The 18,960-nt window shown below is 35.0% G+C and overlaps 1 protein-coding gene across 1 annotated transcript; it reads left to right on the top strand.

The window, feature by feature from the left end:
- Positions 1–10,230: 10,230 nt before the first annotated feature.
- On the top strand, positions 10,231–10,915 carry LOC145049522 (zinc finger BED domain-containing protein RICESLEEPER 3-like). Its single transcript, XM_078997911.1, has 3 exons — positions 10,231–10,624; positions 10,709–10,723; positions 10,851–10,915. Exons 1-3 carry the CDS (start codon positions 10,231–10,233, stop codon positions 10,913–10,915), a joined length of 474 nt encoding a protein of 157 aa, XP_078854037.1.
- The last annotated feature ends 8,045 nt before the right edge of the window (positions 10,916–18,960 follow it).

Here is an 18,960-nt window from a genome sequence, read left to right on the forward strand (position 1 = left end):
TCTAACATTTTATGCAATGATCCTTTCGCAAAGTCATAGCACAAAAGTCACCAAGACTTGGCCAATGAAATTACAAAGTACTCTATCAGAAATTGTTACAAGACAATTCTATAGACGTGAAGTCTCGCATACAAAGTACATTCCTTTGAACATCCTTCTTGCATAAAAGTTTCTAATCTAGACATAGACTCTCAACATCCAACTCCCAATATGGAAACATTTCCATATTTGCCATATGACAACTCATTCTTAATAGAATCTTATCTATTCATAATAATGTCGATATGGTCCATCCAATACCATACTTCCAACTACTCACAAGCTACCAATCCTCAGCGAACTTTGGATCGTCCTTTGATAGTTGCTTAATTATTTTAGTCAAAACCGATTCTAGTCCTTTTTCCCTCTTAATGCACTAGGCATTTGGAAAATTTTAGAATGGTCAAATATTATAACATTTTCAATCGATCCTATACCTGAAGCGTATGGGACACGATGCATAATTTCTTACATAAAGATATGATACTTTATCAATCTTCTGTCATAATATTTTATGTGTCACGTTCTCACAATTCGAACTATGAAGAGGGATGTCGTAATCATAATCAAAATTTAAGAACACACTATGTATCCTTTGACTAAATTTGTTAAAATTTCTCAATCTAAGCTTTAAATTTTGAAACGAAGTATAAGATTCTCTCTCTTAATTATAGCAAAACAACTTTTCAACTCATGCAACTTTTCAAATTGAATCTTTGTTTTTCTATAATTAATATTGGTAACTTGAAATACTTGCCATAATAACCATACAAGCATAACACTTATGCTCCCACTATCATGATGATTATTATCATATAAGCATAACACTTATGCTCCCACTAGCGTTGACATGTATTCAGAAAACAGCTGAACATCCAGAAAACAATGCCTATTGAATTTCTGAAGTTCATATTTCTCATACCAGATGCTTCGATAAGCCTTTATCTAAGCTTCTTAACTTTATACACCTTTGCCTTCGATAGCTCATATGTGTGTCTAAACAATTCAGAACTTATAACAATAAGTCCCAAATGTTAGACTAATTGCCAAATCTCACAATTTGAATTATGGAAAGGGATGTCGTAACCATAATTGAATTTGAGAATACAATTTTTCACAATTGCTATCTTCTTAAAATCTCTCTTAGTGAAAGCATTTCCTCACGGTCATTTTTCAAGAAGGAGGGAATCTTATGACACCTAGATTTTATGGTGTGTGAGTTCCTATCCATGTGAATTTTCCAAAACCAAAGTTTGCGACAAATCCAATCTCATATGGACTTAACTTTCTTAATCTTGATTTCTTTCCTTATGGTAACACGAGATCCCACCGTGTCTTCCAAGTAGTTTAGCAACTTATCCTTACATAACAATGTACTTTTCATCGATCAAGGTGCTTTGTCTTTATGCATTCAAATGAGAACTCATAGAACTCACATACATAATTAACTCAATTTGAATAGCACAGAAACAAAATAATGTCAACACGATAGGTTGTAAACCTCAAGTCGTGTGCTAGTGATGATTGATAAGGTTTATTCTTGATTCGTTCTTGAAACCCTTTTTCAAGATCATTAAAACTCCCACTAACCTCTTGACATATATGATTCTCTTGTCAGAAAACTTTCCTAGACAAAACATATATTCAAGAGTTAGTGTGAAATCCTATCAAGACTAACACTTCACACAATTGGTCCTAGTTGGTCTTTGTCTTATCCAAGAAATCACAACTTACCAATTTCAAATGTGCAGGAATAAGAAAAACCTTTCCAAATTCCACATTTGATGAGTGTTATAAACCTACTTAAGACTTGTCACTCAATTCACAATCTTGGAGTATGACTCTAAAATTCGATATTGGAACGAAGTATGATTGACTTCTTGATTTAACCATTTCCACAATTCTCGATTCCTCTTCTTAGACATACAAATGTACTAAGCCTAACTTAGAGGACCAATTGAGATATGGTTCTTAATCATTAAGACTTCATCATAAAACACAATAAAAGGTACTCTCCCTTCTTCTTAGAATAGAGAAACTTTTATTATTTCTGCCTACTTGATTCTTCTTATTCGTTCTGCTATTTATTTTTCAATCAACTCAGAATTACACTTAATCTTACAAGTATAATAATATTTACTAAACTTTAGTAAATCATGACGAATATCTTTATCACTCTTGTAGTGGACTCGATCAATGTACAATCTTGTGTACTCGATCTCCTAGTCCTTCACTTGACACTCTGTCAAAGAATTAATCTAATTTCCAAATATGAAATTTCTCATTCATCACGCAACCAAGTTGTATGATTCTAAGTTTCTATCCAATTGAAACTTGGGCGATGAGAAACTCTCCCTATTTGGTAAATTCTCGACATTTCCACAAATAGCAAAAACAAAGAATCACATCCAATTCAACATTGCCAAAAATAGAAATACAAACACCCATTTTCACACACATGCCATTGCACGGATAAATAAATAAGACAAAATCAAAATTCATTTTGTTGCGGAAAAACTTGCCCTTACAATGCAAATCAAATGAAAATTATGCTATTACATATTTCTTAGCAATCTATTCTAACTCCAAGTAGTAGCTCAAGAATCTAATCTTCAAGCAATACGATCGAAATCCATTTCTTCACGATTAGATTCATCTCACTTCTTCCCTTAAGCTTCCTCTCTTTTCTTCGATCCTACAAAACATCAAAATTTAATCTTATCACATCATGTATTAAGAATCTAGAATAGGAACTTAAAAGAGTTAGATAATGGATTTTACCTGAATTAGAGCCATACGTCTTGACTCTCCCATCTCTTAGATATCTCAGGTAAATAGGGCAGCTTCGTCTCCAATGCCCTTTCTCTTGGCAATAAAAGCAAATGGACTCTTTTGGAATTACACAAGGAACTATCTCAGAGTTTACCTTTTCTGGATCTCCAATGTCATCATTTTCAATGTCCATTGAAGTTTGGGAGTTTTATTCACCAGACAATTTGATTGACCAACACGCCAAATCATTGTTGATTCAGCAGCTATAAGAAAATAGGTGAGATCAATGAGGGTCATGTCGTGATCCATCATATAGTACTCTCTAATGAATTCACTATATGATTCAGGAAGTGACTGAAGAACCCAGTCAACAGCCAACTCCTTGGGGATGACAACACCCAGCATACCCAACCTGTCAATGTGTGACTTCATCTCTAATACGTGTGCACACACAAACTTTCCATCTTCATGTTTAATTGCCAATATGGTTTGAGTGAGCTTGAACTTTTCAAGCCTTCGAACTTGTGGATTAGGGGGAACAATTGGAGGAGGTGGAGGAAGTGAAGCATGATTTCTTGTTCCTCGATCATATCGTAGAATATCATCTTCGTTTGGAAAACTTGTTCTAAGGGATTTAGGAAAACCATAGTTGTTTGACGTCTACAAAACGGGAGAAAAATCAAGTTAAGTTGATTGAGTCCTTAATAAAACACTCAAATGAATTATTAAGGCTAGGATCCAACACAATACTCTACAACCTAGAAGAGGGATGTCGTAATCTAGTTGCAGAATATTTGAAGGTAGGTAAATGAGGATTTACCAATTTCCACCATGAAAAACTAAAAGGAAGTTTAAGTTTTAAATGAATTGAAACTCCTAGACCTTTTGAGATTCATTGAACGTTTTAATGGCATGTTTAATCTCGATTATGCCTTCTATTTGTGACTGGGATGCCGAGAATCACAAATAAGGTGTGAATAACCATACGAATCACTTGGTGCACCCAATGCTACTATCACCTAATCAATGTGTCGGTTAGCCACACACGCTCCATTAATCTATGATAAGCATCGAACCACCCTTTTCTACCAATGTCATCCCCAAATTAGTGTGCCAGTTAACCACACACGCTCCACTAACGTTTGACAATGGTACGAAGTGTAATTCCATGGATTAGCATACAATTTCACATTTTTCCTAAAGTAACTATGATTTGGGAATTTGTAAAAGCATTTAGTTACCTTTTAATTCATTATACTTATAATGGAAGGTTTTTCTCCTATCCTACCCGTTCGGCTAACGACCCTCCACTAGTCAAGTGTGTAATGGGTAAGAGTGGATACCCATTGAATCGCCATTTTATAGGCAATTTCCTTAAACACCCCTTATAGACCAGCTTCGTGAATGAGGCCTACTAACGGTAAGACTGACTCTTTACTCATATACATAATATTAGACTTTTAATGTTACATATATATATAGAATAGGGTGTATTTTACATTTTTAAAAATACTATGTGGTTTTATTAACTTTCTCTTTTAATTAAACCTTTAATTAATTTAACAAAACCATGAGGGTTTAATTTGAACCTTTTCAAAATACTAAGGTTTTAGAATTTAACATTTCAAAATTAAACTTTTAATCAACTTTTAAATTCCAAAACTTGAGGGCAAGTTTTGAAACATTTCAAAACATTAGGGTTTAGAATTTAAATATTTCAAAATTAAATTTTTATTCAAAAATTTAAATTCCAAAACTTGAGGGCAAGTTTTGTAACTTTTCAAAACATTTAGGTTTAACTATTTAAATTTCAAAAACAAAAACTTTTTAGCTCAAATTTAAACTATAAAACCTAAAAGGGAAAATTGAAACATTTTCACAAGATAATTCAAATCTAATTACAAATAATCAATCTTTATCTAATAAAATAAAAAATTATCCAAATTTTGACAATTATCTACTATTTTGGTAAGGATATTCACCCAAAATCAATAAAAAAATCGTATTTTATCAATTAAAACTGTTTTGGTAATTATCCCACAGCAAAATAGGCAGGAAAATCGCAAAAACAAGCTGCCAGATCCAGGGAATCGCCGAGTCAGGGACCGGACTCGCCGAGTCGACTTGACTCTCCGAGTTCATCCACTGACTCGTCGAGTCAGCAAGGTAGAGGGCAAAAAACTTTGTTTTTCATGCAAAAATCGATCCATCAAGCATCAAATTCACTAACAAATAGCCCTAGGCTCTAATACCACTAAAGGGTTTAGAGCAATACATCATTCCTATGGTGTACATGCAAACCCAATTAGCTTTTGGATCTAGTTTGTCTAATGAACATGCAATTGATAATCCAAAGCCATAAACCCTAGATCTAATAAACTATAACTGAAATTAGGGTTTAGATCTTACCTTTGATTGTTATATAGCAATAACAATCAATCCTTGGCTTCAGAAAGCTTAGTGCCTCAAGTGTTGTACCTCTAATGGAGTCACAAATACCACTAAGCAATTGGATGAAGGAGAGAAGAAAGAGGAGGCACCAAAAACGGCTGGAAACCCTAATCCAAGTGTTAGCCACATTTTTGGTGCCCAAGGGTTCCTTATATACTTAGGCTATTAGGGTTATCCAACAAGGAAACCCTAATTTGACTGTTTAAGCCCTAAGCAGCCCATGGACCCCTTCTGGAACATGCCTTGGACTATTTCTAATGGGTTTCCCCATAGAATTCGTCCAACCTATTATTCCAAGGTGATCTATAGCCCAATTCCAATTATCTTATAATTACAATTCCAGTCCCCTAAGTTTAATTAATCTCTTTTAGCCACAAAATTAATTATTTATTAATTCTTGACTAATATTAATTAAACAATATGATTTCTCCTTTAATATATTATTCTCATAATATATTAATAAATCATAATTAAACCTTTCTCTCCTTAATTCATCCTACATATTGAAGGCAACCCAAAAGGACCATGCTCATAATCGGATCAAGTACATACCGAAATAGTTATGGACTTAGACACTAATCCAACATTAGAGATTGTCGCCCATATCCTTAATCTAGTCCCAACTAAAAAGGTTGCCAAAATACCTTATGAGATGTGGACTAGGAAAGTTCCAAATCTAGACCACATCAAGATTTGGGGTTGCACTCATGGTGCGGTCATCTGCAATCTCAACTTCCGGCGGGGAATCCACAGTCCCCGGCGCATCCCGAAACTTCTTGCTAAGCGCAAGAGATACAAATGATGATGGATTTTGGCGACATGCACTCTCTGGTGTTTTATCGCGCCATCACATCGGGCCCTTACCCTTAGATCCTGAAGTACCTGAAACAATCAACAAATTATAAGTTAATGCTTAGTGAGTTCCCCATAGCATACCCCACATAATCATAAAATCCATATCAATCATATAAGCTACATAAGCCATGCATACAAACATATAAGGATGCCCTAGATACCCTCCAGGGTCTTACTCCGGGTCTTGACTAAGGATTCCATGGAAACCCTCTAAGATCTTACACCCTAGTGCCTCGGGAACCCACCGAGGTCATTACTTAGGATGTCATGGAAACCCTCCACGGTCTTACACCCAAGTGCCTTGAGAACCCCCCGAGGTCTTTCATGCAAGTATCACAAAAAAACTAGCATACTGCATAGCATATAACCAACTAGTGTACCACATATAACTACATCAACTAGTGTACCACATACCATAAAATCAACTAGTGTACCACATATCACAAAATGTGTCGACCTTGGTGCCTTCGACCTATTGGTATGGTGAGGAGACTCACCTCTCACGAAATGCTGAACTAGTAAGATCAAATCCCAACTCATAGCTCCAAACTCAACTGCCTACAACCACCATGGAACTAACTTCATTAAAATCCCGAAGTACCAGGATACCCTTAAAGTCAAACTTGGTCAACCATGCTCAAAGTTCAATAGAAGTCAACTTATCCTGATCGCCACGTCATGGTACCCTTGTACCACGTGGTGGTGCTGGATATGAAAAAACAGTCACGAACCAACCCGCCACCACGTCATGGTTTCAGGGTTTTCAGCAGCTTAATGCATTCAGCCACTTCATTTGATTCAAAAACGTCTCCAACTCAGATCTGGTCCAAAATAGGGTCTAGATGGATAAAGTTTCCAACTTTATCCAATAGAACCCTCCAAAATGGATAGATCTTGACTTTTAAGATCCAAAACACTTCATGACTTCACCAATACTTGTCCATTCCATGGGTTTACTTGACCAAAAGCTACAAGAGGGTCTCTAACTCCAAATACACCATAAAATTCGATGCTTTTCAGACATGCATGTCCAACGCATGTCTTAAATTTTTATTAGGTCAAAGTGGGAAAAAAGGCCAAGATTCCATGCATGACCTTAAAACTCAAATCTAGACTAGATCCAAAGAGCCAAATGCTCCAAACGACATGGGGACTCATAACATTGCAAGCTTTATGAAGTCCAACTACCTTAGGTAACAAGATCTAGAGAAAGAAAGGGAAATATCCATAGATCTACTAAAAAACTCATCAATATGAAGACTTTTTACCTCCTTGAGATGCTAGAGGAACGTGAACTCCTAGATCTTCTTTGCCTTGGACTTCTATGAGGTCTCCCACCACCTTCTTTCTGAAGGTTTTTGAGCATTCTAACACTCTTATGGTGTACATGCAACCCTAGATGCTTTGGATCTATGTTTTATCTAATTACACATGCAATATTGTATCCAAAGCATTAAGCCTATAACTAGCATACAAATGACATAAACATCATAGAAATGAGTTATAAAATTACCTCTTTGTTGTAGCTTGTAGTTTTGGCCTTTAAGAACTTAGCACCAATAGTATGAATGCCTCAAATGGAATCACAACACACCTTTGGACAAAGGATGACTTTTTAGAGAATATCCTCACACCAAAATCGGCTCAATGATCTTTCAAGAACTAGTGCACCATTTTGGAGGCTAAGGGGCTTCTTATATAGTGTGGCTTAATTAGGATTACACCATGCAAACCCTAATGTGCATGACTTTCCACATTCCTTAGGCTCTATGGGTTTTAACCTCCATGGAGTATCCATTGTTCACCACATGGGCTTAGCCCAACATAAAGAACTATGGATCACAAGCCCACTTTATAAGAATGAATGATTTACCAAATCAATCCCCATTTATTTAATTAGTCTCTTTTGATCACAAAATTAATTCCAAACTAATTCTTGATCAATACTAATTAAATAATAGAGTATATTACTAAAAGAGTAAATTACTGAAGTCATCCCTGTGGTTTGGTCAAAATTACACGTTTGGTCCCTAACTTTTTTTTGCACTTAGATCGTCCATGTGGTTTGATTTTGTCGCGTTTTTCGTCCCTATGGTTTGGTAAAAATTGCTTGTTTGGTCCCTAACTTTATGTATGTAAGGGACGAAAAATGCAACAAAATCAAACCACAGGGACGATCCGAGTGCAAAAAAAGTTAGGGACTAAACGTGCAATTTTAATTAAACCATAGGGAAGATTTCAGTAATTTACTTTTACTAAAATCATCCCTATGGTTTGATCAAAATTACACGTTTGGTCCCTAACTTTTTTTTGCACTCGGATCGTCCCTATGGTTTGGTCAAAATAGCATGTTTGGTCCCTAATTTTATGTATGTAAAGGACGAAAAATGCAACAAAATCAAACCACAGGGACGATCCGAGTGCAAAAGAAAAGTTAAGGACCAAACGTGAAATTTTAACCAAACCATAGGGACGGTTTCAGTAATTTACTCTAAATAATATGATTTCATATTAATATATTAGAACTTATAATATATTAACAAATCATAAATAATATCTTCTCAAAAGTCCATCTTATCAAATTGTCCTGGTGATATGAAACCCAAATGGACCATGCTACTCTCGAGTCAAGTACATACTAATTATAGTTATGGACTTAGACACTAATCCAACACTTTCTTCACAAGCACCAAAACTCGCACTTTTAAGGCTAAAAATCACCAAATGGAGCTAGGGTTTTCAAGGAACGATTTCTGAGAGATAGAGGTTGATGGGAAGGGACCAAAAGGGGCTAAGGATCTTTAAATAGGGCTCATCCCTTAAACTTTAAGGTTCTCCCCCAACAGCCACCTCCACGTCATGGCACAATCACCACATCATGGTGATTTATTAAATCCTGCGGTCCCAAAAATCAACGCCACATCGTGGTCTCCAACGTAGGTTTCCATATATATATATATATATATATATATATATATATATATATATATATATATATATATATATATATATATATTTGAAAATAATACAATACATGGACCTGAGTGTTACATAGGTATCTAGCGACCATGCTTAGGGGACCCCATGATTCTTTGGATTGCAAATACTTGCATTTGAGGTGTTGTTCTCATATCATAAATCTTGTGGTTAGGGACGGGTTAGAAGAGCATTTTAGTTCCATCATAAAGATCTGAAATTTTGTGAAGTATGTGAGGTCATCGGGTGCTAGGTTTGCTACATTCCTAGAGTGTCTTGAGAAAGTGAAGATTAATTATAGTAAGAAACCATCCCTTGGTGTTGACACAAGATGGAATTCTACATTTTTGATGTTGGAGACGGCAAAAAAGTATGAGGCAATGTTTGTTAGGTATTTTATTAACTATTAAGTATGATATATTAACTTTTTTTTATATAATTTACATGCTAATGTTGTAATTGGGTTTTATTTTGTATTGTAGGCTTCTTGCGCTTGATGGTGGTTTTAAAACATTTTGGGGAAGTGAGGTTGATGATGGTGAATTGACTACAAGAAAAAAGAAGAAGAAATGAAAAAGTTATGGGGACTCTCGATGCCGACAATTAGGAGGTTAATAGGTATATTTATATAGATTTTTACTTCAATTGTGAAATCTGATATTGTTTAATTGTGTTGGTAGGTATTTTATCGACTATTTGAGGATCTTTTACAATTTCACAAAAAAGATATATGGGTCCAAGTATGTGACAGCCAATATATTTTTTAAGGAACTTGTGACAATGCAAGCAAGCATTACTAGAATGTGTTCAAGCACAGACGAGAAGAAGAGAAAGATGGAAACGTCGATAAAAGAAAAATACGACAAATATTGGGACAACATTGAGAACATGAACTTCTTGCTTCATGGTGTTGTCGTTTTAGATCCCCGTAACAAGATGTGTTATTTGGAGTATTGCTTGGAGCTGATTTATGGTAAGAATTCTACCAAAACAAAAACTATTATGGAGCACGTCAATAAAACACTAGAGGACTTGTTTCAACACTTCAAGAAGAAGACGGAGAGAGAAAGATGAGAAAATACAAGGAGTACATCGTCTTCTACACCTAGTTATTTTGATTTTGGGCATGGAGTTGATATGGAAGACGATTTTGAAAAGTTTATGGAACAACGTGGGCATGGGGTTAATAAAACAGAGCTTGAGATTTGTTTATCAGATGGGATGGAAACGCGGGCGGAGGATTTCCAGATTTTGGGGTGGTGGAAATCTAATTCAACAAAGTTTCCTGTACTTTCTGAAGTGGTGAAACTTGTTTTAGGAATGCCGCTCTCTATAGTTGCATCAAAGTCGACATTTAGTACTGGTGGGAGGGTGATTGATGAAAGTAGAAGCTCCCTTACACATGTGACTGTCGAAGCTTTGATTTGCACCCAAGATTGGATACGGGACACCCCGATTAATATCCAATTTCAAAATATGACGACTTTATATATGGAAGAGACACAAGAGAAGTTGGTGCCAATAGAAACCGGTAAATATTTTAGTATTTTTTACATAATTAGAAGTTTATAATTTTATAGGTTTATAACTAAATACTATTGTTTTTGGTTTGTAGAGGAATTGAGGTGTGGTCAATGGAGTTGCGTGGATGAGGATTTAACTTGAATTTTAAAGGTTTATAACTCATTAATTATAATTTTATACTTTTACACAAGTTTATTACTCAATAATCAATACTAATCTTTTTTGGTTTGTAGATGAATTGGGAATTGGTGAAGAGATTTACATGGATGTGGATTGGAGATTCATGTTTTGGTTGTAATTGACTATTCTGGACTTTGTGTTTTAGTTTGATTGTGTTTTGGTTGTAATAGACAATTCCAGACTTTGTGTTTTACTTTGATTGTGTTTTGGTTGTAATAGACTATTTCGGGCTGTGTTTGTAACTTGTAATAGACTATTTGGTTGTAAGACTCATGTTTTATTGAAGTATTTAACTTTAATTTGGTGTTTTTTGGAATTATTTAACTTCTTGCTCTATTTCTAGAAAATGGGTTTAAACCCAGAACCCATGAGTGTATGGGTTAAACCCAAGAAACCGAAAAACCGCCCAAATCGATCTCAGAACCCGAGAAATTGAACCGACCAAAAACCGATCCTCTTTGGTTCTGAAAACCATAAACCAACCATTTATTGGTTGGGTTGGGTTTGGGTCCAAAACCAACCCAAACCGACCCATGCAAAACCCTACTTGAAAGTGTGTGTGTGTGGTGTCCTTGAAGCAAAGAGAAGAGAAAAGCACCAACTTGGAAGCTCAAGACCACATAGATCCAGAAACACCTCACCTTCAAGCTTCATTTTGAGGTATAAAGTTCTGAACTTGATGATCATATCTCTAGATCTTGTTTATGTTAGAAGTTTATGCTTATTATCACCATATTCTTGGTCCTTTTGGGTATGAGATACCCTAGACCAAATGATTTGTCCTTTTGGACGTTTTAGGGTAGTTTGAGTGATAAAATGTGATCTTGGGCCTTCCTTTCACTCCATGCAAGTGTTGAGGTGTCTTAATGGGTTAAGAAGTTGGATTTTTAGCTTTTGGGCACTTGCTATCCATGAAACACCGTAAAGCTAGAAACTTTATGGTAAAGGACATTAGTTTAGGGTAAGATCTGAGAATTGGATGAAAGAGCTTAAAGGAATACGCTCTTAATAGAAGGATTAAAGGAGGGCTACGTATGTTGGGCGTACAGATTGGTATGTTGAGTATACTAGGTCAGCTTCACGATTTTGGTCAAGGGTTGAGTACACCCCGCGTATAGGCTGGGTACACCCAACGTACTCATCTGTGTTAACCAAGCTTGACTTTTTGACTTTGACCAAGTTTGACCTAAGGGGATTTTGGGTATTTTGAGTGGTATTTGAGATTGGTCATTATTTGGTATATAGGTGACCGGTTGAACTGACATTCAGAGTTGCATCATGTTTAGCGATCATTTCAGACTGAGAGGTGAGTTTTCCTCATTGTTCTTGTGGGTTGAAGGCACCAATACCAAACCATTAGTTATCAATTCTGGTATAGAATATGTTGCTATGATGTAGTGATCTGTTAGATCTGTCTGATTATCTGCTGACTGGTTATATGTTTACATGTTTGCTGGATATATGTTATATGTCGATATTGTTGGGTTATGAGCATAACATCATTCCTATGGTGTTCATGCAACCCTAATTGCTATGATCTAGGTTTTTCTAATTTGAACATACAACATTGAATACCAAAGCAATAAACCCTATGAACTAGCATATAATTCGAAATTGACATATGATTAGGGTTAGAAACATTACCTTGATTGTTATATAGTAATAACAATCACAATCCTTCTTGATCTTGACTTCTGAAAGCCTAGTGCCCCAAGTGTTGCACCTCTAATGGAGTCACAAACACCCAATGCAAGAGGAAAACTTGGAAAGGGGGGAATTTCGGCTAGGGTTTCTCATAAAAGACTTGGTCGCCGAAAATCCTTAGTATAGGGGTCTATGTATACTTATGGTTGCTAGGGTTTTAGGTGCAAACCCTAATAGGACTGCTTAAGCCTTAAGCAACCCATGAACTCCTTCCTCAGAGACCACGAAATCTTATGGGCTTCCCCATAAATTTCGTCCACTCCACTCTATGGAGTCCATCAGCCCAATTATGCAACTATCAATGATTTGCATAACAGTCCCCCAATTATTTAATCAGTCTCTTTTGATCACCAAATTAATTTCTGATCAATACTAATTAAATAATATGGTTTCCAAATAATATATTAAACTTGTAATATATTAATAAAACCATTTTGAGTACCAATTTATTATTTATATAATAAATCCTACTCTCTCTCCTCTTGTCATCCTATCAAGTTGCATGAGTGAAGGCAACCCAAAAGGACCATGCTCATAATCAGGTCAAGTACATACCAAAATAGTTATGGGCTTAGACACCTAATCCAACAGTCTCACACTTGGATAAGTCTAATAAATATTTTGCAAGTATGACTTTAGAACTTGATCAGCAATCGTAGCTTTCAAAAGCCACTATCAACTCTGATCTTATCAGTAACGCATCCTTTAGATAAGGGATCATATATTCCGCCATTCTAGATATCGTATGAACTGAGACATGGATTTTAATCATACTCTCTATTTATATGTTGTTTCCCGATTTCTGATTTGTGACGACTAACAACAGAATACAATTAAACACATCAACTTAGTCTTGGCTTGGCCAAACACTTTAGGGGGTCATCACTAAATCATCAAGGGGCCCACAGATATCATTTTTATCCCTCTTAAGGTAAAAGGAACGGATAAACTCCGACTCAAATGCCCGCTTGTACCTACTCATCAAATCACACACAACAATATGTTATATAATACCAAGTTACTCGTGTGTTTACATATGTAAATGTGCAACCGACTTGCAAACTACAACTCACATGTCTCCATTTCAAGAATATAAGATATTATTGTCTCACTAATCACCTGTGATAAAATCCATGAAGCGATTCAAGTGAGCGTGAGTTTAATCCAATACTCAAATCTTATTTCAGGAGCACTCATGAACACTACAATAGACTTTTTCTATGTCTACAGAGCCTTAGACAATCTACAGTCGGATTCATGACAGTCTAGCTTCAATACCTACTTCCAAAGTATTTATCGACTGTGGATGGTTTGAATAATCTTATTATTCGAGAAGTCAAAACATGCAAGGTGAAACACAAGAATAATCGAATCCAATATGGCCCAAACTTTTGAGTATAAATAAAACACCTTTATTTAATCACCATATTGATTACTCATTATTCATTATATAATGTTTTGGATAATCAACTTATTACTTGAATTACAGCAACAGTTGTCCCATGATCCAAGCATGCACACTCTATTTTCCTATGGTCCATACTTTGTGAAATAGATCAATTGAACACATTTCCAATGATACTCATTTCACAACTCCTAATCCTTGTCATAAGTGTAAGAATACCAAATTTTTGCCACTATTAGAATATGTTAGATTCTAACATTTTATGCAACGATCCTTTCATAGTGTTACAACACCAAAGCCACCAAGACTTTGCCAATGATATTACAAAGTGATCTATTGGAGATTGTTACAAGGCAATTCCATAGATATGAAGTCTCACATTCAAAGTACATTCCTTTGAACATCCTTCTTGCATAAAAGTTTCTAATCTAGACATAGATTCTCGATATCCAACTCCCGATATAGAAACATTTCCATATTTACCATATGATAACTCGTTACTAATAGAATCATATCTAATCATAATAATGTCATTATGGTCCATTCGTTACTATACTTCCAACTACCCACAAGTGACCAATCCTTGGCGAACCTTAGATTGTCCTCGATAGTTGTTTAATTATTTTAGTCATTTCCGGTTCTAGTCCTTTTCCCTCTTAATGCCATAGGCATTTGGAAAGTTTAAAACACGGTCAAATATTACAGCATATGCAATCGATCCTATACCAGAAGCGTATGGGACACGATTCATGAAAAATGTGATACTTTACCAGTTTCTTGCTATAATATTGACATATATAGAATTCTTTTAAGTTAAACCTTTTTAACATAACATACATATATGTCCTTTGACTAAGTTTAATTAAAATTTCTCGATCCAATCTTTTATATTTTTGAAATGAAGTATAATATTCTCTCCCTTAATTATAGCAAAACAACTTTTCAACCCCTGCAACTTTGCAAAGTGAAACTTTTGTTTTCTATATTTAATATTGCTAACTTGCAATACTTAAAACAATAATCATGCTCCCACTAACATGCTAATTATATCCATACCTGCATAACATTTATGCTCCCACTAGCTCTGACACGTATTCAGAAAATAGTTGGACTTCTAGAAATCAATACTTATTGACTTCCGAAGTTCATATTTCTAATACGATATACTTCGATAAGCCTTTATCTAAGCTTCTTAAACTCATACACCTTTCCTTAGATAGCTCATATGTATGTCTAAACTAATTCAAAACTTATAGCAATAAGACCTAAATGTTTAGACTAATTGCGAAATCTCATAATTCGAACTATGAAGAGGGATGTTGTAATCATAATCGAATTTGAGAACACAAATATTACAATTGCTATCTACTTAAAATCTCTCTTAGTGAAAGCGTTTCCTCACGATCATTTTCATGAAGCGGAGAGAAACCTTATCACTTAGATTTTATGGTGTATGTGTTCTTATTCATCTGAATTTTTTCATAACCATGATCATAAGACAAGGTTTGTGACAAATCCAAACTCATATGGACTGAACTTGTTCACTCTTAATTTCTTGCCTCATGGCAGCACGAGCGCCCACCATTGCTTCCAAGTTGTTAAGCAATTCACCTTTACAGATCAATGAACTTTCATTAATCAAGGTTCTTTGCTTTATGCAATCAATTGAGAACTCTTAGAACTCTCATGCATAGTCAACCTTACTGGAAATGGAATAGAAAAAAGAATATACCAACACGATAGGTTATAAACCTCAAGTTGTTTGCTAGTGATGAATAACTAGGTTTATTCTTGATTTGTTCTTGAAACTTTTCAAGATCATTTAGACTCACACTGACCTCTTGACATATAAGATTCTCTTGTCAAGAAACATTCATTGACAAACAAATATTCAAGAGTTAGTGCAGTTTTTTATCAACATAAACACCTCACACAATTGGTCCTAGTTGGTCTTTATCTTATCCAAGACATCACAAATCACCAATTTCAAATGTGAAAGAGTAAGAAACTTTTCTACTCCACATTTGATGAGTGTTCTTCAACCTTTTTCTTAAGATTTTGTCACTCAAGTCACAATCTTGGATTATTACTCCAAGCTTGATTTTGGAACGAAGTATGACTCATACTTTTTGATTTAACCATTTCAACAACTCCTGATCCCTGTTCTTAGTTATACGTATGCACTAAGGTGTCCTTAGAGGGTCAACTGTGATACGGTTTCATAATCACTAAGATGATCATAAAACATGATACAAAAGTACTTTCCCTTATTTTCAGATTGGAGAAGCTTTTATATTTTTCCCAATTGATTCTTCTTATTCGTTCTACCATTCATTGAAACTTTTCAATGATTCAGAATTACACTTAATCTTGTAATCATAACCACATTTACTAGACTTTTAGTAAATCATGATGAACAATCTTATTGTTATTTGTGGTGGACTTGACCGGTGCATAACATTGCATACTAGATCTACTAGTCTTTCACTTCACTCACATACCTATGGGAACAAGGAATTGGTCTTCATTTCCTAAGTACCAAGATTTCCATACATCACATGACTCAAATCATATGATTCCAAGCTTCTATCCAATTGAAACTTGGGCGATGGGAATCTTTCCTTACTTAGAAAATTACGATACTACCATAAATAACATAACTAAGAATCACATCCACCTAATATTGCTTATAATAGAAACGCACAAGCATCAATTTTCACAAATGATATTGCAAGGATACATAAATAAGACAAAACTCAAATTTTATTTTATTTATAAAAAAAGGTGCGGAAAACTTGTCCTTACAACGCAAATTCAAATGAAAACTATGTTATTACATATTCCTAAGCAATCTATCATAACTCTAAGTAGTAGCTCAAAAATCCAATCATCAAAACATGTGATCGAAATCCGTTTCTTCGCGATCAGACTCAGCTCACTTCTTCCTTTCTTTTCTTCGATACTACAACACATCAAAATGCAATCTTATCACATCATGTATTAAGAATCTAAAATAGAAAACTTAATATAGTTAGATAGTGGATTTTACCTGAAGTAGAGTCATACATCTTGACTCTCCCATCGCTTAGGTAGTCAGGACAGCTTCGTAACCAATGCCCCTTCTTTTGGCAATAGAAACAAACAGACTCTTCTAGAAGGGCACACGGGACAATCTCAGACTAAGACTTTCTCTTGCGTAGAAAAAACTTTTCTATACTTCCAATGTTGCCATTGTCCATAGAAGGTTAGGACATTGATTTACCATACAAATTTTCTTGACCAGTCCGCCAAATCATTGTTGATTCAACAACAATAAGCAAATAGGTAAGATCAATGAGGGTCACGTCGTCGTCCATCATATAGTACTCTTTAATGAAATCACTATATGAGTCAGGAAGTGATTGAAAAACCTAGTCAACTGCTAACTTCCTTGAGACATCGACACCCAACATCCTCAACCTGTCAATGTGTGGCTTCATCTCTAAGACGTGTGCACACACAGACTTTCCATATTCGTATCTTTTTGCCAATAGGGCTTGAGTGACCTTGAACTTTTCAAGTCTTCGAACACATGGGTCAGGGAGAATTATTGGAGGAGGTGGAGTTAGTGAAGCATGATTTCTATTTCCACAATCCAATCGTGGAACATCATCTTCATGTTGAAAACTTTTCCCAAAGGATTCGGGAAGACCATAGTTGTTAGATTTTGACATCTACAAAATAGGAGATATTCAAGTTAGTTGATTGAGTCCTTAATAAAACACCCAAATGAGATATTAAGGCTAGGACCCAACACAATAATCTACAACTCGGAAGAGGGATGTCGTAATCCAATTGCAGAACATTTGAAGGTAGGTAACTGATGATTTACCCAATTTCCACCATGAAAAACGAAAAGGAAACTGAAGTTTTAAATGAATTGAAACTCCTAGATCCTTTGAGATTCATTGAACTTTTCAATGGCATGTTTAATCTCAATTATGCCCTTCAAGTTTGTGACTGGGATGCCAAGGATCACAAACAAGGTGTGGATAACCATGCAAATTAGCTTGGTACTCTCGAGGATGTCATCACCTAATCAATGTGCCGGTTAACCACACACGCTCCATTGATCTATGATAATCTATGAGCTACCCATTGCCATCCTTCATTAGTCCCATATTAGTGTGTCGGTTAACCACACACGCTCCACTAACGACCAATAAGGTGCACTGCGCAATTTCATGGATTAGCTTCAATTCCACATTTTTCCTAAAGTAACTAAGATTTGGGAATTTGTAAAAGCGTCCAGTTACTTCGTATTTCATTATACTTATAATGAAAGGTTGTGTCATATCCTACCCGTTCGGCTAACGACCCTCCACTAGTTAAGAGTGCGGTGGGTAAGAGTGGATACCCAATGACGGTCATTTTACAAGTCGCTTCCTTAAACACCCCTTATAGACCAACTTCATAAATGAGGCCTACTAACGGTAAGACTGGCTCTTTACTCATACATATATAATATTATACTTTTAATTTTATACAGTATAAGGGTATATTTTACACTTTTAAAATACTAGGTGGTTTAATCTATTAAAAATTAGACTTTTAATTTGATTAATCTTAAACCAAATTATTATGAATTTATTAATTTTCTCTTTTAATTAAACACTTAATTAATTTAATAAAATCATAAGGGGGTAATTTGAACTATTCAAAATACTAGGGTTTTAGAATTTAATATTTCAAAATTAAAACTTTTAATTAAATTTTAAATTCCAAAACTTGAGGACAAGTTTTGAAACCTTTCAAAACATTAGGGTTTAACTATTTAAATTTCAAAAACTAGAACTTTTAAGTTCAAACTTAAACTATAAAACCTAAGGGTGTAAATTGAAACTTTTTCAATCTTACTAGGTCAAATATTTGACTAATAATAATCCTACATTATCCATATTTAACCAAATCCATAAATTTTGATGAGGATAATCATTACAAACATAAAAAATCGATTTTAGCCAATAAAAACGAGTTTTGGTAATTATCATTAACAAAATTTGCTCAAAAAATCG

The sequence above is a fragment of the Lactuca serriola genome, chromosome 5 (genome assembly GCF_051521515.1).
Source record: "Lactuca serriola cultivar US96UC23 chromosome 5, Lser_US96UC23_V15, whole genome shotgun sequence".
NCBI classification, from domain to species: domain Eukaryota; kingdom Viridiplantae; phylum Streptophyta; class Magnoliopsida; order Asterales; family Asteraceae; genus Lactuca; species Lactuca serriola.